This window comes from Myotis nattereri, assembly GCF_964212035.1.
Source record: "Myotis nattereri genome assembly, chromosome: 12".
Taxonomy (NCBI): Eukaryota; Metazoa; Chordata; class Mammalia; order Chiroptera; family Vespertilionidae; genus Myotis; species Myotis nattereri.
In genome coordinates this window covers 56,111,312-56,139,166 of record NC_138087.1, presented here as the reverse complement: position 1 = coordinate 56,139,166, position 27,855 = coordinate 56,111,312, and the positions used below count along the sequence as shown (strand labels likewise).

The window sequence follows — 27,855 nt, the reverse complement described above, 5'->3', positions numbered from 1 at the left end:
ATGAATATTTACTGTCTTTGTAATAAAAAACTTTAATAAGAATAATATATTTTAATTACTTAATAGATTAGTGATAAATGAATAATACTTAAGATGTGATTTAAGTGTTTCTATAGCTATAAAAGTAATACGCACATTATAAAAATTTTAAACATCCCTAACCTGGAAAAAAAAAGATTTTAGAAGTCTCTGGTAATCCCCGCCACCAGAGGGGATCATTGTCAACAGTCTGGTACTATCTCTCAGGCTCTGTCTCTCATTCTCTCTCTCTTTCTCTCACATGAATTCATATATATATATATATATATAGAGAGAGAGAGAGAGAGAGAGAGAGAGTGAGAGTGTGGTTTTTGAATGGGATCATAGGAAAGTACTCACTGTCAACTTGTGTTTTCACATAACAGTATTTCTTCCTGTCTTTCCACATTAGCACATATAGACCATTAAACACACTTTAATAGCTGAACAGCAGTCATTGTACATTTCAGCCATAATTTATGTATCCAACCCCTTATAACTAGATATTAGTATCGTTCCCAATTCTTTGCAATGTTAGTGTTGTGATGAATATGCTTTAAAATATGTCCTTGAAAAACTGTGCAACTATTTCTGTTGGATAAATTCCTAGAGCAACAACTTCCAGGTCAAAATTAAGAATTGTGACCGGTAAAGGGAAGAGAAAAAGGAATTTTGACAGGTACCGACAGCGGGTTGCCCCCAAGAGTGTATCAGTGCTACCCTCTCCCAGGGCCTCTGTGGCACTCGGGCTTCCTCACATTCTCACCAGGGCTGGTGCCACCAAACGGAAAAGCCTTGCAAGGCTGTTGGCGAAAATGGATATATTCATAATGTTCACATTTGCATTTTTTGTCATCAGTAAAGTTAAGCATTTGTTACATTTGTTACGGTAATTCACTGGCCGTGTGAATCACTTCTCTTTTGAATTGCATGTGTTTGTCTTTTGTCTCTTTTTACAAATTTGACCTGGTAGAGTTCTCTGTACCACAGAGATGTTGGGCTTTTCTCTGACTTTTAGATAGTAGGAATAGTTTTCCAGTTTGTGGTTTGTCTTTTCATCTTTCGACAGTTTCCCTTTTTTTTTGTTTTGTTTTGTTTTTGCCACAGAGAAGTGCCAGCCACTATATATATATTGATTTCAGAGTGGAAAGGAAAGGGAGAAAGATAGAAACATCAATGATAAGAGAGAATCATTGATCGGCTGCCTTCTGCACGCCCCCCCCCACCCCTTATTGGGGATCAAGTCCACAACCCAGGCATGTGCCCTGACCGGGAATCAAACTGTGACCTCTTGGTTCATAGGTCAACGCTCAACCACTGAGCCACGCCAGCGGGGCTCAGCCATTTCCTTTATGGTTTCTGGCTGTCATCTCATAGTTAGGAAAGCTGTCCCTACTCCAAGATTATGAAAATATTCACTAGTAGAGTTTCATTTTCTACATGTAATTGTTGACCCATTTGGGATTTGTTTTTTAAGTTAAAAAATATATAAATTTATCATGAAAACAAACAAAAATTTATCAGTCCCCTCGGTAGAGAATCTGTTTTCATTCTGGTGGAGTTGGGGAAAGGCAGAAATCCCGCATGGCCCATCAGCTTGTGCCTTGCCAACCCCCTGGGGCCAGGACACAGGGCTGTATGCTGCTTACTTGCAACCTGGACATCATCGACGATGACCACTTCATCCAGCTGCAGCAGGAACTTCTCGGTGAAGCTGGCCAAGCTGGTTATGAATAACCGGCCGCACTTCCTGATGCATTCCTGGAGGAAACACGGGGAGCCCAGTTAGTAGCAGAGTACCTTGCCTCCGACAGCAGGTTGAGGGAGGATTTGGGGAGCCAGCGGGTAACAAGACAAAGCCACACGTCAATTATATCCAAGGTGACTGACATTTGGTCCTCAGCCAGGAGACCTCTCCCAAGAGGTGAGGTCTTGAATGTAGGAAATGATTCCAAAATGGCCAAGGGGCAATTCACCAAAGAAGAAATAAAACTAGACATGGATAGTGGGGAAAAAGTTCTCAATAATTTTGTAAATAATTAATTTAGAAATGAAGAAATACAAGTCACAAACGGCCAATACTGACCATCTCCACCTGTAAAACCCGCCCCGTTTCATCTCCTGACGTAGCCAGGGTGTCGGCACAAAGCCGTGCTCCCTGCTGGTGCCGGGCTGCCAGTGGGGTCATCTCCCTGGAGGGCAGTGCTTGGGAACTGATGGCACCACTGACCTCCAGCTTCTCCTTGGTGGTCATAATCATGCTGTCCAATTCTTTCTGTCTTTTCTCTTCCATTAGACACAGAGACTCCATTTCTTTTGAATGTATAGGGTGTCCAAGATTTGGATGAAGACTCTGGGCGTTTTTATCCTTCAATTAAAAAAAATCCAGAAATCAGCAGGAATTTCAACCACGCTGTCTTAAGGTCAGGACCAAACAGTCACTGGCCTATGTCCTCTGCCAGTTATGGCAATGGCCAGACTGGTGTGTGTTCTGACCAGGGTGTGTGAAGGGCCATGAGTGGGCAGAAAAGGCAAGATAGGGGCCTGGCTGGAGCTGACTCTGAGGGGAGGGGGAGGGCGAGCTGAGCACCTGCTCAGCACGATCCAGGCTTTGGTTCAATGAGAGGAACAACTCATGGCTGTGAGACCAGGGAGACAATCGTTGTTGGTCTCAATGACAATGGCCGCATATAACCCAGCGGACCCACCCAACAAGGAGTTTACTGAATGACTTCACTGAAGAAGCTGCCGGTTCCACTCTCATCCCCCCAATGCCTTGTGTCCCCCAGTCCCCAAGCAACAATCCCAAGCCTGGCCCATCACCTTCCCTGGGACTCAGTTCTCCCCATGGCCTGCATCCATTTCTGCTCGCCCAGGGCCCCTGAACCTGGAGAGGAAGGGCAGGTCCTGGAGCCCCCACCTTCCTTTTCTCCAGTTGCTTGTGATAATTCAAGAACTGTTCCCGGATCTCTCTGGTGGAGGTGCAAAGTTTTTGCCAGTTGTTCTCCTTGAAATTTTCCATCACCAGCCAACACATCTGGGGCAGCAGCTCTTCGAATCTCCGCATCTGGGCGCGTAATTCTGTAGACATTGGGGAGCAGAGGCCAGTGGGGAGGACAGAACAGAGCCCCATTGCTGAGGGGGTCTCTCCAACCAAGGCCCGAAGCCGTTTCCCAGAGAGAGAGGCTTGGTCTTCGATGAGGTAATACCTATTTCCTCAAAAGGGGTCCTGTGGCCAAACCAGTGCAGAGAAAACTACTACAGCATAAAAGTTCCGAAGACCTTTCTCTTCTAAACGCTGCAGGGCTTTCCAGCTCATTTAAAATAACATTATATCGTTAAGCATTGTCTCATCCGTTCCCTCTTTAAATACCGTCTTCACTCTAGTCTCCTGCCTGTCCTCTCGGACGTCTCAATAGCTATATGTTAGATCTGCTCTTTCCTCCATCTCTCTTTACCTTTTTTCCCAAATGTCATGTTTTTCTGTGTTGCATTTCGGATGTTTTCTTTGCATCTACGTGCCAGTTCACTAATTTCACCTCCACCAATGAACAATATGGTTGTAAAGCCATTTATAATTTTTAAGTTTCAAATATTTATTTTTCAAATATAGGAGTTCTATTTCGTTTCCACTTGGCCATTTTCATAATCTCTTGCTCCTTACTCATTTTTCCAATTTCCTCTTTTATTTGACTCTAATAAATACATGCTTTTTTATTTTCTGTTTGATACGTTAAAAATATAAAGTCCTTACTGGCCTCATCCTGCTGTCTACCTCATGTTCAAGATACCTTTTTTTCCGTGTGTGTGTGTGTGTGTGTGTGTGTGTGTGTGTGTGTGTGTTTTGTTTGTTTATTTTTACCGTGAGCTCTTTTTCTGGGCTTTTTATTTTGGAGAATCCTTGAAGGCCTGAATTGAAGGTGGATTTTACTAAAGAAGATTTGTAGCCCTAACCGATTTGGCTCAGCAGATAGAGCAACGGCCTGCGGACTGAAGGGTCCCAGGTTCGATTCCGGTCAAGGGCATGTACCTTGGTTGCGGGCACATCCCTAGTAGAGGGTGTGCAGGAGGCAGCTGATCGATGTTTCTCTCTCATCGATGTTTCTAACTCTCTATCCCTCTCCCTTCCTCTCTGTAAAAAAATCAATAAAATATACATTTTTTTAAAAAGAAGATTTGTAGTGTCTGTATTAAACAAGCATCTGGCACAACTAACTCACAATCATTTTCAGCTAAAGTATCAGCGAGAGTCCTTTTGGATGCTCCACAGAAAGTTAAATTCAGGTTTAGCTCAGTGTGACTTCAAGTTTAAAAACCACACTGGGGCCCTAACCGGTTTGGCTCAGTGGATAGAGTGTCGGCCTGCGGACTGAAAGGTCCCAGGTTCGATTCCGGTCAAGGGCATGTACCTTGGATGCGGGCACATCCCCAGTAGGAGGTGTGCAGGAGGCAGCTAGTCGATGTTTCTCTCTTATCGATATTTCTAACTCTCTATCCCTCTCCCTTCCTCTCTGTAAAAAATCAATAAAATTTATAAACAAACAAACGAACAAAATGCATTGGGGCTGGCTTATAGGTGTGGATTCTCATTGGAGTTTTTCTTCTTCTTTACCCAGCACCAAGGCTTAAATTCACCTGGGAGTCAGCAAAGTCCTTAGGGCAAGAGCCAAAATTACTGCTCAATTTATCGCTCAGAGTTCCTATTTTGTTGACGTCTGGGGCCTGGGTGTTTCTTGCTTCATAGTTAGCTCGATGCAATTAAAAGATTTCATCACAAACATATTATACCCAGCATTTTTACACCTTTTCTCTGGGAGAGTTGGTCAGATACCTGGACTCCCAAACTGTAAGAAATGGAAGTGAACATTTACTGTGAACGGAGAATCTTCCAGAGACGCACATAATCGGCAGCAGTTCCCAAGCCCATTCGACCATGGGACCTTCACTTTATGGAAGAGCATATAGAACGGAGTTCACCTGGGGAAATGCTGAGCTAGAGAAATGAGATGCTGCCTGCAGTTTCTATTCCAGTCGTTGCACAGCCACAGTAACGAAAGCCACGGCAGACTGTTTTCCCCTGTACGTGGCAAGTCTGTGCGAGGGGTTTCATCCTCAAAAACGCCTTGCATCGTGGGTTTTACAGATGAGGAAACTGAGGCTCATAGAGGCCAGGTGGCTTGGTTGAGGTCATACAGCTGGAAGATGGCAGTGCTCGGCCTGGATCACAGGTCTGACCATCCCCTAATCCTCTCCCTCTTCTATCCATGCTGCCTCTCCACCAACACAGCAGGCCTCTAATGGGCCCTCAGGTTCCCTGACTTACAAGAGGAATAACTAGTACTTACAACTGCATAAAACACACATGAGTATGGATGAAGATGCAGAGGTACATGGAGAAATGGGCAAGAGGGGGGTAAAAGAGTTTTCACAACTCCTTTAAGTCATAAGAATGACTTATTATATTACATATAACAATAAATGTAAATGGCAAGATGTATCTACCTGCCTATTTTCATATCCCTCTTCTCCAGGAGGCACTCTCTACTGAGTTCATCCCAGCCTAGCCCAGCCCAGGCCAGGCATGCAGTAAGCACCGTGGAAGGATTCTTCAAGTGATTAAACACAGGGTCACCATATGACCCAGAAATCCCATTCCTAGTCACACACCCCAGAGAAATGAATACCTATGTCCACACAAAAACATGTACCATGAATGTTCATAGCAGCATTATTCACAATAGCCAAAACACAGAAACAATCAAATACCCATAAATGAATGAGCAGGTAAACAAAATGTGGGATGTGCAGACAATGGACTATGATTCAGCCATTAAAAGGAATGAAGTGCTGATACACACAATAACATGGATGAACTTTTAACACATTGTGCAAAATGAAAGGACCCAGTCGCAAAAGACCACATACTACATGATTCCATTCATATGAAAGTTAAGAACCGGAAACTCGACAGAGACAGAAAGTAGATTAGCGGTCGCCTAGGGCTGGGAAAGTGATGAGGGACCGGGGGTTCTAAACCTGACAGTGGTGATGGTTGCACAACTCTCACTGAATCCATTAAATTGTACACTTTAAATGAGTGAATTATATGCAGGTGAGTATCTCAATAAAGCTGTCAAAAATATCTGTGCAATGAACAAAGCATTGTTAGTTATAGAAATCACCACATATCCCCAAAATAAGGGGCCTTTTGGGAGGAGGCATTGTTATTTCCCCCAGCTAAATCTGATGAAGGTTTTTACCTAATTCTAAGATGTCAACTTTTCATGGAGTGGCTCCTCTGACTCACCTGGTGACCTCCAGGTCAGAAGGTAACATCCAGACCCTGAGGCCCAGGTCTGGCTCAGGCAGTGGCTTCGCGCCACACCGGGGCCCGCCTGCCGGCCGCCCTCACCCACCTATGAGGCAGGAGTTGTGGTAGTCGTCCGTCTGGTTCTGGTACTCCAGGATCTTCTTGTAGACGTTCTCCATACACTGCTCCAAGGTATCAGACATGCAGTCGGGCCTGGTGACCGAGCGCTTCTCCCTGCGGTAGAACTCCTGCAAGAGAAGGTTGGTGGCATGCGGGTGAGGACTCTGGCGCCATGGTACTCTGGTCCAAGATCCTGGCATCCTCCTCCCTGCTCTCAACACCACCTAGCCTTCACTCCTGCGGTCCCCTGTGCCGGTGACCCTTGCTTCTGTCTGTCCTTTTCACCACTGCTGGTGTCACAGGGCTATGCAAGGCACCAGAGAGGGGATGGCACAATTCTATTTATCCTTCAAGGCCAGAATGGAATCTCTCTTCAATGACAGGGCTGAGGGCTTACTATGACGCGCCAAGCTGGTTACCAGACTGAGGGCCACCAATATGGATGATCCGAAGCTCCTCCCCCGAAGGACTCACAGCTCAGCGGGAGGCAGGCAGGAAAATGTACAGACACTCCTGTGTGGAGCGTGTGCTGAAACAGGGTACCAAGCAGTTCCTGTTGGAGGACCCCTTGCTGACATGTCCCGCCTGTCTCCCTGTGGTGCCGCCATGTCTGTCACCCTCCTGCTGGGCACTGGCCTCAGGGACAGAGATGGGCTTGCTCCTCTGGGCAGACCCAGTATCTGAATACAGTTAGTGTCTAAGAAATGTTTAGGTCTGAATAAATGGCTAACTGAATGAATGAATGAGGTTTAGCTGGGTACCCACGGTCACGGGGGCTGGAACCCCTTTTCCTCAGTTTCACCCACAGGGCCCTGATCGGCAGGAGGCAGAAGCAGCTGGGGCATGCGGCCAGTGGCTGGCGGAGGGGCAGGCAGAGGCTTGCGGGCTACAGGTCTCACCTCTATGACAGTCATCAGATGCTCACTGACCTCCCAGAGGAGGGTCAGGATGACCCCTTGAAAATCCCTGCAACAAACATGAGATGGATTCCTCAACGGAGCCAGGTTTAGCTAGCGCCCCTAGATGGACACAAGAGGTTAAAATGTAGTTAAAGGAAAAGGCGCTGTCACTTACTCGGCCTGACGACTACGTGGCCTGTCCCAGAGCACCTGGTACCGTCTGTCTATTCTGTTGGGCTTGGTAAACCGTGTGACACTGTGGGACAAAGGGGAGTCAGTGCTCTGGAGGCCGGGGACAGACAGGCACAGCTGAGCCTGCGGGAGCCCCACCTGAGTTGTTAGAGGCATTGACCTCCCTGTAGGCTACCTGCTTCCCACGTTTGGGGCTGAATCCTTCAAAATGCCTCTCTACTCCTCAACAGCTCTGGAGACCACCTTCCTGTGGAAATCAAGCCCTGCCGCCGAACCCCACCCAAGGCCACTGAGAAGGGGGAAGGGAGCGAGGCGCTCGGCCTGCAATTTTGCATCCTTGCGACCCTGTGTGAGCCCCCAAAGAAAAGTGGGTTGAGCCACATATAGGGTTGCAAGATTTTCAAACAAAAAAAACAATGCCCCCATTTAAACTTGAATTCCATAGAAGCAATGAATAATTTTTTAGTGTATTTCTCATGCTATCTTTGGGACATACTTACACTAAAAATATTCCATGTTTTCCTGAAATTTAAATTTAACTGGGCATCCTGAATTTTCATCAGGCAGCCCTAGCAACGTGGATTTCATTGTGTAGCCTAAACAGAAGTGTCTGTAATAATCGGCCCCCAAATGACCAGGAATTGGTTAATAGGTGACAGCTTTCCAAAGTTTTGTCCTTGTTTCCAACTTAAAACCAAACAGAGAAAAACCAAACATACTCGCCTAACCAATCACATCGGATGCCCCGCAGCTGGCCAGCCTCCCACTTCCCATGCCAGCAGCCTCCAATCAGATACACCCAAAGCCCTCCCTCTTCTCCACTATAAAGCTTTTCCACTCCTCTGCCTGCCTTTGAATCTCCGCTAAAATGCAAGTGACATGGCCGACGCCCTTGTTGTCGCCAGTTCTGAGTAAATAGCCTTTGATCTTCTCATTTGGTTGATCTTTGTTTACTTCTGCATTGCAGGTGGTCTGAGTGTTTAAGGAGACCTTCTGGAGGTATGCAAAGACATAGTTTCTTCACCACCACTTGCTCAAAACCAGGAATTAAACCACATCAATGAGGACTCACAGAAGGCCAAGAAAGTTTGTGGCCTGCTCTCCCCCTTTTGTAAAAGCCACGTTGGGTGTTAGCCAGAGCTCATGCTCACTGAGCCGTGAGTCTAATCACTCCAGGGCGGCACAGTGGGCAGAGCACGTGGCTGGAAGGCAGAGGCCCAGGCTCCTCCTAAGGTTCTGTGATGTCACCCAAAGAAAGCCATCTCCAGGGTCCAGCTTTCTGTTCCGTATGATGTGCGTGGGAAGGTAGAAGGCTTGGATCCACTAGCCGTCACCTTGGGCACCACTGAATTCTCAGACAGGCTCTCTAAGAGGGAATGAGCACAGATATGACCAAAACCAGCATCAGAGCTGGACCCTCACTGCGTCCCTTGGGAGTCTTGAAGCTGTGGGCACAGGTGGCACATCCTGATGACAGACTCTGGTAAAGTAACAGGGCGGTCTCTGGCCTCCATTTAGGGAGACGAGGTTGGGGTCTGGGAAGGGGAGATCTTGGGCAGCCCAGCGTCCCTACCTCCCTACTGAGGTGGCATTGGCACTGGACAAGGTCTTTGCAGAGTGTTCTCCCTGGTTCCGGTGTCGCTTGAAGCCTTTGGGTGACAATCGCCCAGGACAAGAACAGAGGACCCCAGGTGAGTATGGACCGGGTGGCACCATTGGCTTCCCCACTGCCAGTGCCCTGCGACTCACAGGCCTGCTTGCTTTTACCTGTCGGCCATCGAGTTTTGTCACCTGGGAAAACTGAGAATCTTGAGTCCTGAAATCTGAGAACAAAGGAAAGGATGTGAGGTTTTTCCCTGTGACCGTGAGCACAGCTCATGCCAGTCACTGAGCACCACCCCGGTTAGCACACAACACAACGACTTCATCCTATCATGAGCCCCATTTTAGAGGAGAAAATGGAGGCTCTGAGAGGAGAGGTCCCATGTTTAAGATCACAGGCTTTCAGGGGTGGGCTCCCATGGGAACCCAGTGTGTGTGACTCCACAGCCAGTTCCTGAAGGCTCAGGGCATGGGCCCCGGTGGCAGGGCCCCGGAGTGCACCCCAGGGCCACTCACTGCAGGATCTTCTTGACCACATCGATAGCTGGGTCTTCAACCATGGGCCTCCCCATGCGGCTTGGCTGGACAAAGGACTCAGGGGTGACCACATCTACCTTGGCCTCCTCTTCAAGGACTTCTGAAGACACCAGGATGTCACTCTCGTTGTCCAAGTCAGTTAAGGTGGTGCTCTGCAGGCCAGAGAGAAAGGCCCGAGTGTGCGGGCCCAGCCTAGGTGCCAGGGAGGCAGACGGGCTGGGCTCACATTCCCGCAGCACTTTGCTCAGGTGCTGCAGCTGGAGGCCAGCTGACTGACCATGTTGAGCCTCTGCTTTCCCATTTATAAAACAGGAACGGCCACTCACTCGTGCATGCATGCATGCCAACTTCCAACAGTGTTCCCTGTGTGCCTGCTCTCGGCAAGGCTCTGCCTGGGTCCCTGGACATGGAGTGAAGAGGCCACATAGGCCCTTGCCCTCATGGACCTTAAAGTCTAGTCAGAGAGACAGACATCTAATACACATCAAGTAAATGTTTGGTCACAATGGGGACCAGTACTGTAAAGGAAAAGTCCCAGTGTCTTCTATGAGACTGAGGGTCATGGACCTGTAAGGCTGGCCTGTGGGTGTTCCCAGGCAATGCTTTTAACTTATAGATGAACGCATGGATGGGTGAGTCGCCAACTCCCCCTTGAGGTGGACCTTAGAGAAAGGGTCAGAGTGGTGGCTCACAATGAGAGTTCAGTCACACTGTCCCCTCCTTTATTCTGAGTCATGACACTGCAGAGGGCTGTAAGAGGGACGGCCCCAGCTGGACTTCTAAGCTTGTCAGGAGCAGCAGTGGTGGCGCGATGGAGGCTTAGTGTTGATGGTGTGGTGGGAAGAGCCTCCCCTTAGAAGGAAAGGCTGGTTCAAAACCTGGCAGGGTCTGAGGGTAACTAGAGCAGAACGTGAGGGGTGTCCATTTATGCTGCCAGAGGCTGCTGTATAAGTCTGATGAAAGTGACCTCTTGGGGGGGCGGGGGCAAAGTGGCATCTTGGGGATACCGGAAAAATGAAGAGGCCATGGAGGGTGGATTGCACAGGTTGCTGCATAGGTCTGATTTTACCCAGAGGGCAGGTGAGTGACAGTCACAATGGCCTTTCCTAGGGTTCGGTCTGGTTGCAGCTCAGGAAACAGATCATGGAAGGAAGTGAGAAGCTAAAGACAGCCAGGGGGCAAGAGACCAGGGGATTTGGATGAGGTGGTAGGGGTGGGTAGAGAGAAGCTGGTGGCCGCTCATGGGTTTGGGTGGGAAGGAAGAGGCTGAAAAGTGAGGCTCCCCTGAGAGCTGGTGGGTGGAGTGAGCGGAGGGCCCTGATGGGGGAGAGGAGGTGGTATCAGGAGGCGAAGGATCCTCGAAGAGACCAATGCAGGGAAGTGGCCCATCTTGGATGTGGACCCAGATCTGACTGCACAGCCTGTGGCCTTTCCAAGGCACCCCATAGGCCTGATGTCCAGCAGGGGTCTGGGAGCGCCCTCCTTCCTCCCTTGGGCTTTGCTGAGCCCTGCATTCTCCAATAGCTCACCCCCACTTCCCCGCCACCCCGTTCCATGCCTTACAGCAAACACCACTTGAGTTATAGACGCGTGCTTCCGCTTGCAGTTGAGGTACTGAATCCTCTGGCTCAGGTTTTCTTTCCAAGTTTGTATGAAGCCATGGAAGTCTTCAGTGGCCACTACCTAGTGAGAACATGGGAGAAGAAAGCCGCAGGAAGCAGGCTGCAGGGGGCGGGCTGATGCCATCTGAATCTCAGGGAGGGGAGCTGGCTGGTGAGAATGCCCCTTGGTTGGATGGAGGCCCCTCACTTGCAGGAAGGGCTCTGGGGGAGTGGCTGACTCTCCCAGGCTGCTGCACTGGGACAGCAGCTCCTCCAGCGGATAGGGCATTGGGAGTTCCAGTACCGGGTCTACAGATTTGTTCTCGGCAAGTGATTTAAATATATTTGACTCAGTCTCCCCATCTGCATGATGGGGACAAAGAATGCTTCCCTAGGATTTCTCCTGGATCTTAACACGCTAGGTTCAGAAGGAAATGTTTGGCCCCAGATGGCAAGGGTGTGCAGAAGTGAAATGACCCCAACTTTCTGGAGGGGCATCTCCAGGACAATGTCACATGCACACAGCGCTAGAGTAGCAATCCCACGGCCCATGCCCCACAGGTGTGTAGGCGAGCACAGTGAGGTGCCGGGGACATAGAGAAACATCGGCATCAAAATACAGGAGTCATGAGTGGCTCTGCAGAAAATGAGAACAACATGAGTGATGTGTGTTCTCCACTCTGCTTTGGGGATGTTGGAACTTTTTCCAAGAAGCATGTGTTACTCTGCAAGAAAAATCAATAAAGACAGAAAAATAAATGTCCTCTATTGTTAGACAATGAAACCTTAATCAGTCGCTGAAATGAAAGAGAAAGGACTCTCTCACTGGACTCTAGCTGCCTGCCTGGGATTAAGTAGGGAGGCTCCAAGGCCCCTCGTGCTGGAGAAATCTTGACCGTGTAAGTGTATTTCCAGCTTGTGATTCCAGCATGAGGCATCTTTACCATTCATAGCTTAGCACCGACTGAGCACTTACATTTTTATCTCCCCTTGAGTTTCGATACATTTCTACTTTGCTTTGAAGCTGTTCCAGAGAAGAATTTAATCCATCTGCTTGTGAATTAGATTTTGCCACCTAGAAAAGACAGAAGTTCCAAGGTTTGTTTCTAGAATACTGATTTTGATCAGGAAAATGTTTAGTGAAACATATTACCTGAGAAATGAATTAAATACTGGAAAAATTAAATCAGGAGGGGAAAAGGCACAATCTTATCAGAAACTTGGTCAATGTGCGTTTTAAAGATTTTTTTAAATTGTCAAATAGATAAGGCTTAAAAATAAAATTGGTGACTCACAGCAATTGTCGAGGGTGTGGGTATGTTTCTAGGAATTTTTCCATTTCTTATAGGTTATCCTTTTGGTTGGCATATAATTGGTCATAGTAGTCTCTTCTGATCCTTTGTATTTCTGTGGTATCATTTGCAATGTCTTTTATTTCTGATTTTATTTGAATCTTGTCTCTTTTTTTCTTAGTCAGTCTAGCTAAAGGTTTGTCAATTTTGTTCATCTTCAAAAAATCAGCTTAGTTTCATTGATCTTTTGTATGGTTTTTCTAGTCTCTATTTCGTTTATTTCTGATCTGACCTTTAGGTATTTCCTTCATTCTGCTAAAGTTTGTTCTTCTTTTTAAGTTTCTTTTTCTTTTTTTAGTTCCTTGAGGTGCTCAGCTAGATTGTTTGAGATCTTTGACCTGGACTCACATTTTGGCTGTACCATTTAAGAGCTCTGTGTCCTTGACTAAGTCACGTACTCTCTGAGTGTTTCTCTCTAAAATGGGGATTAAAAGCAGTGCTTGCTTTGTACAGTTCTTGTAAGGACTAATATAGCCAATCAAAATAAGTCCATTAACATTCAAAGAACTGAATGAATGTCAGAAGCTATGCCGATTTAATCTGTTTTCCTGGCAGAGTGCAAGTCCCATGGGGCAGAGACCATACCAGTACCCTCAGCTTCTAGGACAGTGATGGCATGCAGGTGCGTGTGTGTGTGTGTGTGTGTGTGTGTGTGAGAGAGAGAGAGAGAGAGAGAGAGAGAGAGAGAGAAACAGACACCAGATGAAGAATTAATCAGTCCTACCTCACACTTAATGTTCACTTGCAGATTTGTCAGCAACCGTTGGATTTTCTCTAAGAAAATAAGGTCCACAGACAGGTTATGGATCTTACTTTCAAACTTGTTGATAAAATCATTGGCCTGTAAATAAATATAGAAGGTAAGGGAGGGAGGCTTAATTGGGCACTTCGGGGCTTCAGAAGCAGAGGGGGACAGGCTCAATTAATGGTTGGAAAGGGGGCCTGACTGGCCTCATTGACCTTGTAACCAGGTATCCTGGGAGCCTGGCTGGAGGTCAGGGGTGGGGCTCACCCACCTGCTCCAGGTATTCGCTCTCCATCTTCTCCATGTTGATCATGATGGAGCTTTCAACAACCTCTATCCGGGCAGCTTCCTTCTCTAGTCGGTTACACAGTGACTGAATTTCTTCAGGAGAAAAGTTGCCTCCCTCTGAAAACAACCTGAAAATAATTTGGGAGACGTAGAAGCCACTGATCAGACCTGAAACTTTCTGTTCATCCCAAATATGTGGTTAATAAGGCTTTAAATTAAAAGTACAAGATCAAGGTAAAATGAATGCAGGTAAGACAAGGACAGAAGCAGGAAAATAACCCAAATGCCCATCGAGGGATGGGTGGATAAACAAAATGCGGTATATGTGGCACAATAGAATCGCATTCAGCCTTAAGAAGGGAGGAAACTCTGGCACATGCTACAACATGGATGAATGTTGAAGACATTATGCTACGTGAAATAAGCCAGACACACAAAAGGACAAATGTTGTGTGATTCCACTTCCAATGAGGTATCTGGAGGCAGAAAATCGAATGGTGGCTGTCAGGGGCTGGGGGAAAGGAGAACGGGAGTTAGTACAGGATGAGTTCAGAGTTTCAGTTTGCAAAGATAAAAAAGTTCTGGAGATGGATGATGGTGATGGCAGCACAACACGGCGAATATCCTTAATACTACTGAATTGAACATCTGAAAATGGTTAAAATGGATAGTTTTATGTTATGTACATCTTGTCACAATAAAAGACTAAAGGGGACATGACCAACTCTCAATAGAGAAAGCCTGGTGGCCGCAGAGGCCTGGATGCTGGCTCCCACCTGCTGTGCTTGATGAAGTCAATGTTGGTATAGCGAAGCTTGCCCAGGCTCTCCTCCAAGTACTGGCGGAAGCTGCGCAGGGACACCTGGATGACATCGACGTAGCTAAGCAGCTCCCGGTTCAAGGTGCTGCTGAGAGTGACCAGCCTGGGGACATGGGAGGGGCAGGGCGGTGACTGGCACGGGAGGCCAACCCGGAAGGCTGCTTGGGCTCCACTGCTGTGCCCAGCTGTGAGGCCACCAGCAGCACTGCCCATCGGCTCTGCACAGCAAAAGAGGCATTAGAAGGAAGTTCAAAGTGCTGGCGTGTGCGGGACACAGTGTGGAACTCTCAGTGTGCGGGGTCAGAGGGCCCCTCTCTCCTCACTCCAGCCCCTGCCACCAATTTGGTAAAAGAATCCTCGGGTCCTACTGAATCTTCTCCTCCCTCCGGCACCCTCGCTCTCACTCCCAGCAGCATGGCTCCTGTTCCCCGGGGCTCCCCGGAATGAGTGCCCTGCAGGTTTCCTCTTCACACCCAAGTCCACCCTAACCAGCTGCCTCTTGTGTAGCTGATCACTGTGCAGAGACCTGTGAGGCCTCCTCACCTGTTACCAGACTGAGCCCCCCTGAGCACACAAGAGCCCCCATCCCAAATCCCTGCATGGCCTCCTGGAACCCCTTGCTCTGCCCTGAGCACATATCTACCTCCAGTGGGGCCAGTGCCCCTTCCTGATGGGAGAATTCTGCCCCTACGCACCTTCCTCCACCCTGACTGCCCTGGACGGAAGGGGACATTTCAGGATATATTGTCTGCATAGAGCACCCTTTGTTCTCTCTGGCTGCTCACCTGCCCCGGCCCCCAAGCCCCAGACAGATGTTTCGCACTTGGACTCTGACTCTCGTGCAGAGGTGAAATGAAAAGAGAAGGTTGCTCCATGGCCTGGAAAACCCCGATTCTTTTACCCACCAGAGGGACCCCTCCTCTGACAGCAGCCTCCCGGCTGTGTTCTAGGCCCACAAGGCCAGGGCGGGGGACTCCAGGGCCCTTACTTCTGGCTCTTGGTGGCACTCAGGAAGATGTGTTCCATGTCATTGATCTTGCTGCGGAAGTTTTTAGTCTTCACGTTCTGCTCCTCTTGGAACTGGGAGAACATCAGCTTCTCCTTCTTCAGCGCCTCCAGCACCCCGGCACAGTGGCTGTCCAAACGCTCTTGGTGAAGCAAGAGCTCGGCTGAAATGAACGAGGGAGCTGAGGTCCTCTGGACCCCGAGTCGTCCCAGGATATCCCTTTCCCTGACGTGATGGCTGCCCTTCCCAGGCTGCCGCAGAGCAGGGACGATGGAGGACAATGTCCCTTATTCTGCCCTGCTGCCCTCACCGGGGCGTGGCCTGGGAATGGGCACAGATATCAGGGAGGCCAATTTGAAACTGCCCCCGTGTCTCTAACTGGAGAGGAAGCTCTGCCCAGCTATGGTAGGGAGGTCTCTGCTGGTGGAGACGCCCTGCCTACAGCTAAAGGGAACAAGGCCTGGGAGATGGAGAAGCAACCTGGGAGCAGGTGGGATAAGGGCAAGGTGTTGGGGAGGTCAGGGATCTCGGTGAGAGGGCCTGGGAGCAAACACCCAGCCCACAGCTGGGCTGTTGAGGGTGGTTCCTTTGGATCATTTCCAATGAGCCTGAATTCCAGTGGACTTCTAAGATGTAGTAAAAAGAACCAGGATTTGGCTTCAAAAGATCCATCGCAGGGCCTTAGCGCTAGCAGACAGGCCCCGCTCACCCTATCCGACCGCCCGACTGCTGGGAGAGGGGCAAGTGCTGTGGTCCCAGCGCCATCAAAAATGAATGCTGTGGCTCTGGGACATTGCTTCTCTGGCCTTGACTTCCACATGGTGCATTGGGCCAGGGAGCCAGGGAGGGGGAGGAAACCAGCCTTTGGAAAGCACCTTACTTATATTTATCGTTGATGCACATTTTTCAGATGAAGACAATGGGGTTCCAAAAGTCAAGAAGGTCTCCTGAGGCCACAAGCACGGGGGCTCCAGGCCAGGCTGCCTGATTCCACAACCATTTCACCGCCCCCGGGCAAGAGGAGGGTGGGTGGGATCCGGTGGGAACTGTCTGAAGGTCTGTGATGGAGCTTGAAGTGTGACCCAAGTGAAAACCTAACAAGGGTCATGGAAGGATCCAACTAAACGTGTGCCCCCGCCCCCATTACTGGAGCCCTCTGCCTAAGAAAGAAAAGGCACCACTTTTAAGTGTTATAAACTATGAGCAGAAGTTAATGGCTACCACTTCGGGAGGCTTGTGGCTTGTGTGAGTTGCTGACGGTTCCTCACTGTATCACCTGCCACTAACGACACCCTCTTCTACAGGTAAGAGTCGGACCGGAGAAGTCAGGTAACCTGGCCAGTCACACAGCGACAGTGGTTGAGCCTGACAGCTCTGATCCCGGAGCTACAGGCTTGCCTCTGGAGCATCCGCCATATATCTGACAGGTATGTGAACAGATCTGGCGTCCACACAGCTAAAACAGGACAACACTCTTCATTTCAATATTCTAATGCCTCTTTAAAAAAAAACAACTACTATTGTACTGGGCTGCACATCTGGCACTTCGGCCAGACGGGGCGCGCTGTGCTGTCTGTTCCTAAAACACATAGATAGGAAGGTACTGACATCAGGCCAGGCCTTGAGATATGGTCTCACGGCCCCTTCTCAATATGCTGTACTCTCTGTTCCTAAAACACATAGATAGGAAGGTAATGATGCTATACTGTGTCGGGAATTAAGGTTTTGTAACTTTGTGGGTTTTGCAAATAAAATACTGTAATTCCTGCAGTTGGCACTGCAGTTCAGCCTTTGCTTCGGCGGGATGCTGTGACTGTAGTCAGCTGGCCAGCTTAATAAAGGCTCTTAAATCTAAATTCTGAGTCGGTGGTCTATCTCGCTGAGTGAACCCATAACACTATTAAAACATTTTGAATGAGTCTTCTTGAGTACTACCTTCTTGGCCAGCCTGGGAGAAGCAAACCATTACACACATGGTGTGACAACAAGATAAAGGTTGTGTGGTGCAAACTGGGGCAGCGAGTGAGTGTGGCGCTGTGGTGGCACAGACACCAGGGGTCTGGAGCAGGGCCGCCTTCCCAGGCAGGGACTGTACCTGCCCTGACGTTGTGGATGTCCTTTTCAATGTGCTCTGCTCTTGGCTGGTGCAGGTGCAGACGCAGCTCCAGTTCTGAATCCAGCTGATCAATCTTGGTGGACACGATGACCCGGGCACTGAGAGAACATTGGTCAAACCACTTCTCTAAGTGCTCGAAAAAGCCAGCTCGAAGCCTGAGGGAGAGACCAGTGAGGGTCATTCTGACGGCAATCGGGGTCTACGAGAGATCTTTCCATATTGATAAAGTATTTTGCCCTTTCACTCTTTCTTTCTTATTTTATTTCCCCAAAACACTGTGTTTTTGGTGTGGGTGGACCATAAATCTTTAACCATACCCCTGCTGGAGGACACTGGATGGGTTTCAACCATTTGTTCTTACAGAAAAGGCCACAGTGAATAACCTTGTACATATGTCAAGTATAGACGCATTTCTATAGGGCAAATTCCCTGAAATGGAATTGTTAAATCAAAGGCTAAAATACATGTGTGATTCTTGAAGATACAACCAAAGTACTTCTACTTCAAGGCAACTTGAACTCTCATCAGCAGTGAGGAACAGTTCCTACTTCTCCATAGCCTCAGAGTGCATTGTCAAACTTTTAAATTTGACAACTTTGTCATATTATGACTGAGATTGAGCATATTTTCATTTGTGGAAGACTATTGTATTTCTTTTTCTGAATACTATCCATTAATATATTTTGCCCATTTCTCTACTGTGTAACTGCTTGTTTTTATTAATCTCTTTATACAGGAGCTCTTTATATATTGGGAACATGAGGTCCTTTGATTGTGATGTGAGTCGCAAATATTTCCCCAGTTTATCATGTCTTCCTTTTATTTTATTATTTTATTTTTTTTGTCTTTCTTTTTAAAAGTTATGTTGACAGCTGTGTATTGTTAAGATGTCAGTTCTCCCCAAATTTATCTATAGATTCAATGAGATTAAAAAAACAACACACACAACTCAGCAGATGTCCTCTTATTGAAACTGAATTCAAATTTATATAGAAATACCAATGGTCAAGAATAGTTAAGACAACCTTGGAGAAGACCAGATTTGGAAGACTTACACTTTGAGATACTGAGACTTGGTATAAAGATACAGTGCTCAAGCAAGGTGAGGTGGTGATGCAAGGATATACGCACAGAGCAAAAGAAAGAGGCACAGCAGAGCAGTGGGGAGAGTAGAGTTTTCCAAATGACCTGGGGTCAACTGGTTATCCATATGGGAAGAAATTAATGTTGACTCCTACCTCACACCATACACAAAAATCAATTCCAGGTGATTTACATCTAAATGGGGAAGTTTAAAACAATGTCTTGTGGCAGATAACATAGGACAATATTTTCATGACCTGGGGCCAGCAAAGATTTCTTAGATAGGACACAAATTACACTAACCCTAATAAAAAAATTTATGATTAGGAACTTATTACAAATTAGAAATTCTGTTCATCAAAAGATACCTTTAAGAGAATAAAATAAAGTGCCCTACCCGGGTTGGCTCAGTGGTTGGAGCGTCAGCCCTCAGACTGAAAAGTCCTGGGTTCAATTCCGGTCAAGGGCACATACCACATACGTGGGTTGCAGGCTTGATCCCCAGTGCTGTTCAGGCATGTGGGGGAGGCAATCAATCAATGTGTCTCTCTCACATCAATGTTTCTTTCTGTCTCTCCCCCTCCTTTCCACTATGTCTAAAAATCAATGGAAAAAATATCCTCAGGTGACGATTAACCAAAAAAAAAGAAAAAAGAAAGAAAGAAAAAAAAGAAAGAAGGAAAAGAAATGGGGGGGAAAAAAAAGAGTAAAAATGGTAAGCAAAGAGAGGGAATGAATATTTGCCATGCATTTACCTGACAATAACCTCATATCTAGTGGAAGTAACTAACTCATATGAGTCAGGAGAAAAAAGATAGATAATCCACCAGAAAAAAAAAAAATGGGCAAAAGATAAAATAACCAAATGGTCAGTAAGTATATAAAAAGGTGCACAACATCATTACTCATCAGAAAAATAAATATAAAACCACAATAAAGCACCACTACACGTATACCATAGTGGCTAAAATAAAAACTGCTGATAATACCAAGTATTGGTGAGGATATGGAGCAAGTGAAACTCTCACACACTGTTATAAACTGTTAAAAACACTTTTGAAATCTCTTGGCAGTATCTTTTGATTTTATCTCCTCAAGATGGATACATGTATAATTCCATGTCCTAACAATTCCACTCTTAGTTATATATCTAACAGGAAAAAATAAATAAATATATATATATATATATATATATATATATATATATATATTTATATTTCACCAAAGATGTGTGCATATAAGAATGTTCAGAGTGGCATTGTTGGCATATCCCCAAATGGGAAACAACCCAATGTGCATCAGTAGTAGAATAGATCAATAAAATGTGTCATATTTTTAATAATTGTATACAGAAATAAAAAATGAGCTATAGCCAACATTAAAAAATGTATATGAATCTTACAAACATAATGAAGGACGCCTGATATAAAACAGTACATTCCGTATGACTCCACTTAAAGTTAAAACACAAGCAAAACTAATTCAGAAGTTAGAATATTTGTTATCCTTGGGGAAGAGAGCGTAGTGACTTGGGACAGGTACATGAGGGGGACTCCTGGAGCGTTGGTAACATTCCACTTCCGTGAGTACTGGTTACCTGTGGTATTCCCTTTGAATAATTCACTGAGCTATATACACTCGTGATTTCAGTACTTTTTGACATGTATGCTATCCTGCAACATGCAAATCTAATAATTTAAACACAGAACTATTTTTCTGGTTAGTTCCAAGGCCAGATGGCATAGTATTTGGTTCAAGACTCCAGAATTACAGGGTCTAAATTCATATCATGGACCTAACCACTTCCTATCTCAGAGATCTTCTTCAAGTTACTAACTCTCTGAGCTTCAGTTTCTTCATCTGTAAAATGGACTAATTACTGTACTCCTCTTATAGTTATTGACAGTATTAGGTCCTCTCAATAAATATTAGCTCTTGTGGTGGTCCTTGTTCTATGGGCTCTGAAGAGGACAGACACAGCCCTGTAATAGAGGAAGGAGAGGATGCGGTTCAAGTCAGGAGACGTTCCCAAGGTGAGAAGATGCCGAGATAAAGGAGAAAGAGTACAAAGGCCTGACTACTCCTTCTATTCCCTGCCCGTGTGTCAACATGGGGGGTAGACCAGCAGGTGATCTGTAGCGGGCTAGTCCTAGCCATGGTGTTGTAGAGCCAGAAGGACAATGGAAATGTTCTCCTAAAGCCAAATACAAATATCCATGTTTGATCCAAATTCAAACATGAAGACCCAGAAACTTGGGAGTTAGGGGTGGTAAATTCTTAGTGGTAAAACTATGGGTCATTTCTATATTCTTCACCATACTTTTTTCAATTTTCTATATTAGTTGTGTCACATAATCAGAGCCAAATACCATACTGATACACTCACTCCTGTAGTCTATATCTACAAAAAAACATTTTTTAAGTAAGAAACCCTAAGGTTACTGATGAGCCATGATCTAGATCCCAGAAACATCTTGCAGAGAAAACACTAGGTCTTAGGTACAAGGCCCAAGACAGCAAGGCATCCTGGGACAGGTGGAGGGGTCACAGAAGATATCTGTAACTGCAAATAATCCTGGGCATTTGTGTTTCTCATCTATACCCTCAGGTCCACATTTCCTCTTCCTTGGTGAAATTAGTCCATTTTTTGTTAAAATGTTTCAACTTGTTAATAAAACTCATGACAAGAGAATGAGAATAAAAGGGTTTCCTACTCACTGTTTCTTAACTTCTGCAACTAGCCTGGATGGAATGAGGACTTGTTCGAGGAGCTTGGCATTGGAAGTGTTGTTGATGAGAACGTCAGAAAGGTTGGAATGGGACCCCTCGATGTCCTCCTCTTCTTGTTCCAGAGGGATGAAGACAAAATAAGTGTTCCCACTGGAGACTGTGAAGGACTCCATGTCCTCAGAGGATACGGTCACCAGGCTCTCTTCCTCGGCTTGGGACTAAGCAGAAAACAAGAATTTAGACTTGACATCATCAAGCAGACTTGGGGATCCAAACACAGGTTCCTTGACATCTGAGGTTATAAACCTATGACCTGAATCTTGCCTGTAGGTTTGTTTTGTTTTGTTTTGTTTGTTTTTGTGGGGTGTTTTTTGTTGTTGCCCACATAATGCTTTTCAAGTCGGGAAATTACACATATAGTCTAGATTCTGGAATTCTCTTAAGAATCAGAAAACCTGGCAATTCTGAGCCCACCTCCCACATGACATTGTTGGCTGGGGCTGAGTAATGACTGCACAGTTGCCAGAGACTGAATGGTGGATGTTCTTCCAAAATTTGTAACACCATCGTGTTGGTATTTGGAGGTGGGCCTTTAGAAGGTGATTCAGTCTTGAAGGCAGAGCACTCATGAATGGGATTAGTGTCCTTTTTAAAATAGACCCCAGAGAACTCCACTGTCCTTCCACAGTGAGAAGATGGCCATCTATGAACCAGGAAGTGACCCTCACCAGACACCCAATCTGCTGGTGCCTTAATCTTCGACTCCCAGCCTCTAGGACTGTGAGAAAAAAAATTTCTGTTGTTTATAAGCCACCCAGTCTGTTACGGCAGCCCAATTGGACAAGACAATGCTCTTTACCGCTTGTCGCCATTTTACTCTTGGTCTCCAGCTCTGTGACATGCCTATGGGCATTTGAGTTTGAGATCCCTGCTCAGAAAGATGTCTCACGTGCCAGTTCTTCCACAGCAACACAGGAAAAGTATCTTTTGCAATTTCACGATGATGAAATTCAAGTTACTGTTCTATGGGTTTGAATGTGTCAGGCAAAACTTAATGATATGAGAATTACTTCCCTGTACTTGAAGGAGAACTCTGCCTGCCAACTTGGAGATGGGTCTTTGTTTTACTCAACCAGAGAATGAGAAGAGAGGAAGAACAGGGAGGGTAAGTTGATCTATTCAGCAAAGAGGAGCGAGGAAAGAGAGAGGACCCGGGAAGACCAAGGAGAGCCGTATGACCTCAGGGTAGGTTGTAGGATGGGATGTGAGGAGAGGAAGGTGGATTTTAAAAAAACATTGCTATGAGATAATAATTAGGTCCCTACTGGCAAACATAAAAGGTGTGCATACCTTTGTAATTCTTTATACACACCCCAAGGGAGACCGTGTCACTGGGGGTTCAAGCCTGTATTAATGACACACAGAGGGAACATAATACACTTTCCCCATGCAAAGCATAAATCCATTCCTGACCTACCTCAGCCATAAACAAACTCTCAGGTTCTTCCTCTTCCACCTCCTCTTTCTCTTGGTCCTCCTCTTCCTTCTCCTTCTCCTCTCTAGTCTCTTCCTCTGCCTCTTCCTCCTCTTTCTTCTCTTCCTTCTCCTTTTCTGGAACCATCACATCTTCCTGACTCAGGGATGGTTTTAAGGAGCTGTCTCTTTCAACCTGCATTTTTTCTAATTCCTGAATAGAGTCCTCTTTCGACCCATCCGTCCCTTCACTCAGTACAGATTTTTCCATCTGGCTCATGACCTCTTCGGTTACGAAGTGTTCAGTGTCTCCATATTTTCCTTCTTCCATCTCTTCTGCGGACCAAGGGAAACTTTCGCCTCCACTTGTGCTTTCCTCGCTCTTGCTCGTTTCCATGCTAGCACTCTGCTTCCCCCTCAGCTTTCTCATTCTGTCCTGGTAGTCCTTTTCACATGCTTCTGTTGAGGACCAACCCAAAGCACAGAGAAAGACAGGTTACCAATGTAGCCTGAATTGAGTGTCCCCAACCCCAAAATATACAAGAGTGGAGCCAGGGAGAATCAGACTTGACTTGTGAAAGGTTTACCTGGTTCCCTGAGTTTGAGAGTGACTTCCCCGTCCAAGTTCTACAAGGAAAAAACGGACACTGAGCAGCACTGCCCTCCTCCTAAGTGCCACTTCTAAGGGCACCTCCTTCCTTTTAAGTAAAAGGAACTGCCCCTTCCCCCAATACCTAATGCAGGCATTTCACTGGGTCATCAGGGTGTTCCCAATTCAGGGAGTCAGTTTTACTTAATCCCAAACATACTAGCAATCCCTTTCATCATACAGTAGGCATTAATAGAATAAAGTCTCATTCTGACATTTTTTGTTATTGTTGTTAATCCTCACCCAAGGATATTTTTTCCATTGATTTTTAGAGAGAGTGGAAGGGAAGGAGAGGGGAAAAGAGAGAGAGAGAGAAAGAAAGAAACACTGATGTAAAAACAGACACATCAATCGGTTGCCTCCCACACTCGCCCCAACCAGGGGCGGGTATTGAACCTGCAACCTTTTGGTGCTTGGGCCGATGCTCTAACCACTGAACACACCAGTGAACTAAAAGAATTGTCAAATTAGCCTTTTTGGAGTTTGCAGGTCTGGATTCGAATTCCAGCTCTTTACAAACTGGGTCACCTTGGGCAAACCCCTTAAACCCTGTGGGGCTCAGTACGTGAGGAAGGTGATGTGGGAGGTCAGGCTCGGTGGATGGGGTGCTTGCCACTGGCCGTGGACTGGAAGTATGAGTGGGTTTGGATGAGTGGAGACAGGCAGATGCCAGCAGAGGAGGAGGAGGAGGACGGGCAGGGGCAGATGCAGGCAGAGTGAGGAGTGAGCTGAAGCAGGGACAGTCACCGCGGAACCAGATGCGGGGCTCTGCGGTCACCTAGGGGCTGTGGGCTGAGGGCCTTGTAGCAGAGAGTGGGGAGGGCAGAGCTGGACTTTAGGAGGGCCATGTGGCAGTGGTGGGTAGGATGAATGAATCAGAGAATTGTCAAATTAGCCTTTTATTATAACTCCATCCTTCAACCTCTTCTAATCTGAGAAAGTGGTGTTCTCTCTTAGAAATGCTTTTGACTCCTTGATGTCCTGACATAGAATCTAATTCTACATGGGTTAGGAAAGGTGTTCAGAGTTGAAGCAAATCAGAACTAGAAGTCATCCTCTGCTTCCCGGTGAATGACTGGGCTTTTTGCATCCCCCTCCGTACCTGCTCGAAGATTTCACGAACATGGAAGTGTTTGCTGAGGTTGGAGCTGTAGGAGTTGAGTTCGTTCAGTATGATCGCTGAGTACTCCATCACTTCTCTCGTCAAGATGACATGAAATTGTTCATACCTGGGAGGTAGGTGGGTGATACCTTCATCTAAGAAGGGCTCTGCTGAATGTGGGGGACCCCAGCCAACAGCGAAAGCCCTGACCCCACGGAGGTGGGCTAGAGTTTGGCATTTAGCCCTGCACAGGGCTGCTGTATAGGTTTCCTTTTACAATGATAGTCCTTGGTTTGCTTTGCTATTTTTTCTGATCATACGAGGGACACCTACTTGCTGTAGAACATTTAGAAAACACACACAATAGCGTTGTAACATGGGTTCCCACTTCCTGCCCAACTGCCCTAACCCTGTACTTGAACGTCATCTACATGCTCCCATCAAACCCTCTGATGCCCCAAGACTCAGGCTTGGAGACCCAGGTAAGGAGACCGAGGATCAGGGGTGACTTATTTGCCTCAAGATATAGATCGAAGTCCTGCAGACAATCAGCAGTACTATTCCTTTTCTGTAAATGGTCCTCACAGAATTAGTTGTACAAAGGCACAAAGATACAAGATGGTTCACAGAGAACTGTTTTTAACATTGAAAAACTAGAACCAATCTTCAAAAGCCAATCAACTGGGGGATGGTTAAAATCATTATAAAGCAACTATATGAATGGATTCTATATGGTTATTTAAAAACAAAAATATATTTGTAGTTATAACCTTTATTTACAAGACACTGTATCTCCACATATACACATGCCCATAAAAACAAGGAGTTGAGCAGGAATAAGGGGAATTTTTCTACATGTTTGTATTGGTTAACTTCCTTTTTGTCTTCAACAAAGAGCAAGTATGTTTAAAATTTAAAGGTAGGAGAGAGCCCCATGCTCTTGACCTTTAAGGAACAGGGCCTTGAAACCTCCCTCCATGAGCTTTTCAGATCAATGTCCTCCCTGGAAGTTTCTGTGCTGACTGAGCACAGAGCTGCAAAGGGCCACAACATTCTCCAGAGCTGGAGGCAGCAGCTGAACCTTGAGTTTGTTGGGCATACGCTGGGCTCCAAAGCAGGCAGCCTCTGACCCTGAAAATGAACGCCGGCTCTCCCCCCGCCCGTCTCCTGGGGTCTGGCCTGCCTACCTGCCTTTCATACTTTTCAGATGGTCTTTGGCCTTTTCCAGGTGAAACTTCAATGATCCCTCGGTGCTTAGCTGCCTCAGTTGGTCCAGCAGCTGGTCGAGGTAGGCCTCCTGGGCCTGGAAGCCCCCCCGAGAACAGGAGGAAGCAGATGGGAGTTACCAGAGCTTGCAGAGTGGAAGTGACATGCAGAGACCCTGCCACTGGAACTGAGGTCCAGGTGCCCAGGGCAGGCCCAGGACTCTCCTTTTTACAAAACGGGCACTGCTCTAGGCCCCGGGCTCTTCTCTGTGCCTGGCATGTCCTTCTCTGTCCACTTTACATCCCCGGGGACCCAGCTCCGGTGGGACTTCTCAGGGACCTGTCCCTTACACCCACCCAGCCTCACCCATCACACCTTCCTGTAGCCCCTGCTCCTCGCTCTCATATTTGAAATCCTGCTGAGAAGACCCCATCCACTCCCACCTGTGTGAAGGCAGGTGGGGCGGGAGCCAGCTCCCTGCCGGAAGTAGATGCTCCACACCAGCAGTCGCCAATTGGTGGTCCGTGGACCACTGGTGGTCCGTGAGGTCCGAAAGGTTGGCGACCGCTGCTCCACACCCTCAGTCTGTCTGTCTGTCATGCACACTCTCTTACAGACACATCTGAATCCAGGGACCCATTGCACAGCCCAGACCGGACTCAGGTGGTCCCATGACCAAGGTGAGCCTCAATTTCCCACTGGCTCAAGTTTTACAGCTAGCTTGAGGTTTTACACTTGACATAAATGTTTGTGTATGGTGTGAAGTGTGGGTCAAAGTTGTACGTTTTTTCTTTTTTTGCATTTGAATGCTGGTTCAGTTCACAGGCAACCAAGCAGAACTATCAGGCAGCAGACAATCTGGGCACAGCCCCTCCCACCTCCCCCGTGGGAGTTTCCCGGGGAGCTGGAGCCATACCTGGCACTGCAGGCTGTGCTTCCGGCGCTGTTGCTCCATCCTCTTATCAAGCTGCAGCTCCTGCACAGATAGCATGTCCTGATGTGCCTCCCACTGCTGCACGGCCTCCTGGAAATAGCTGAAGAGGTCCAAGCTCTGCCACTCTGTCCGCTTCGTTAGGGCCTCAAAGGATTTCTGCAGTTGCAGAACCCAGAGAAGGGGCCCTGAGTGCCAACTGCCCCCAGTTGAGGAGGAGGGCCCCACTCACCAGGCTCCCTCTCCAAACAGTGGAGGACTCAAGTCTCCAAGGACTGGCCATTACCACCCCTCAAGGTCATCTTCTGGGCTCACCTTGGCTCATGGCCCTCCCTCCTCTGGGACAGCACTTCTAGTCTGCCCAAGGTGATACCCTTGGTCTGGCTGACCCTGAAGTCCCATGTCTAGACCTGCCCCATGGCCACTGAAGTCACTGACAGGAAGAAGATGGAGTTTGGGGTTTGGAAACCAGCCTGAGCATCTGGGTGGCTGCACCCATCTTGGCCGGGGCATCTTTCCCTCCGTGAAACTCCGTAACTCTCAGAATTAGAGCCAACACCTCACTCTGCTATGAAATCCTCAACTCTACTCCACCCCCTTTCGTTAATCCTCACCCAAGGATATGTTTTCCATTGCTTTTCAGAGAGAGAGAGTGGGAGGGGAGAAGAGAAAGTGAGGGAGAGGGGAAGAGGGGAGAGAGAGAGAGAGAGAGAGAGAGAGAGAGAGAGAGAGAGAGAAACATCGATGTGAAAGAGGCACATCAATTGGTTGCTTTCTGCATGAGCCCAGACCAGGGGCAGGGAGAGAACCCAAAACCCAGGTATGTGCCCTTGACCCTTAGGTGTGCAGGCCAATGCTCTAACCACTAAACAACATTGGCCAGGGCCTCACCTCTCCCCCTTTTAAAAAATCTATGAGCTTTATGCTCTCATCAGTGTTAGGGGTCAGCAAACTTGGCCTGTGGGCTAAATGTGGCCTCCATCCTTTTGTTTGGCCCTGGGAGCTAAGCACAGAGTTTTTATTTTTAAATGGCTGGGAAAAATAAAAAGAAGATATTTAATGATGTGAATATTAC

The 27,855-nt window shown here is 47.1% G+C and overlaps 1 protein-coding gene across 1 annotated transcript in view; it reads right to left on the bottom strand.

Annotated features, from left to right (window-relative positions):
• The window catches only part of CCDC180 (coiled-coil domain containing 180), a gene marked incomplete at its 5' end in the record, with an annotated part of 47,716 nt that overhangs the window by 3,007 nt on the left and 16,854 nt on the right, over nucleotides 1-27,855 (bottom strand). The window contains 22 exons of the mRNA XM_081103143.1: nucleotides 1,668-1,779; nucleotides 2,249-2,386; nucleotides 2,939-3,099; nucleotides 6,435-6,576; nucleotides 7,348-7,414; nucleotides 7,523-7,603; nucleotides 9,113-9,188; nucleotides 9,307-9,362; nucleotides 9,658-9,830; nucleotides 11,242-11,361; nucleotides 12,256-12,354; nucleotides 13,356-13,472; nucleotides 13,648-13,792; nucleotides 14,441-14,587; nucleotides 15,473-15,653; nucleotides 17,586-17,761; nucleotides 21,408-21,637; nucleotides 22,897-23,351; nucleotides 23,480-23,519; nucleotides 24,644-24,770; nucleotides 25,831-25,946; nucleotides 26,766-26,939. Of these exons, the coding sequence (XP_080959269.1) occupies nucleotides 1,668-1,779; nucleotides 2,249-2,386; nucleotides 2,939-3,099; nucleotides 6,435-6,576; nucleotides 7,348-7,414; nucleotides 7,523-7,603; nucleotides 9,113-9,188; nucleotides 9,307-9,362; nucleotides 9,658-9,830; nucleotides 11,242-11,361; nucleotides 12,256-12,354; nucleotides 13,356-13,472; nucleotides 13,648-13,792; nucleotides 14,441-14,587; nucleotides 15,473-15,653; nucleotides 17,586-17,761; nucleotides 21,408-21,637; nucleotides 22,897-23,351; nucleotides 23,480-23,519; nucleotides 24,644-24,770; nucleotides 25,831-25,946; nucleotides 26,766-26,939 (3,133 nt within the window). The remainder of the gene's footprint in view (nucleotides 1-1,667; nucleotides 1,780-2,248; nucleotides 2,387-2,938; nucleotides 3,100-6,434; nucleotides 6,577-7,347; nucleotides 7,415-7,522; nucleotides 7,604-9,112; nucleotides 9,189-9,306; nucleotides 9,363-9,657; nucleotides 9,831-11,241; nucleotides 11,362-12,255; nucleotides 12,355-13,355; nucleotides 13,473-13,647; nucleotides 13,793-14,440; nucleotides 14,588-15,472; nucleotides 15,654-17,585; nucleotides 17,762-21,407; nucleotides 21,638-22,896; nucleotides 23,352-23,479; nucleotides 23,520-24,643; nucleotides 24,771-25,830; nucleotides 25,947-26,765; nucleotides 26,940-27,855) is intronic.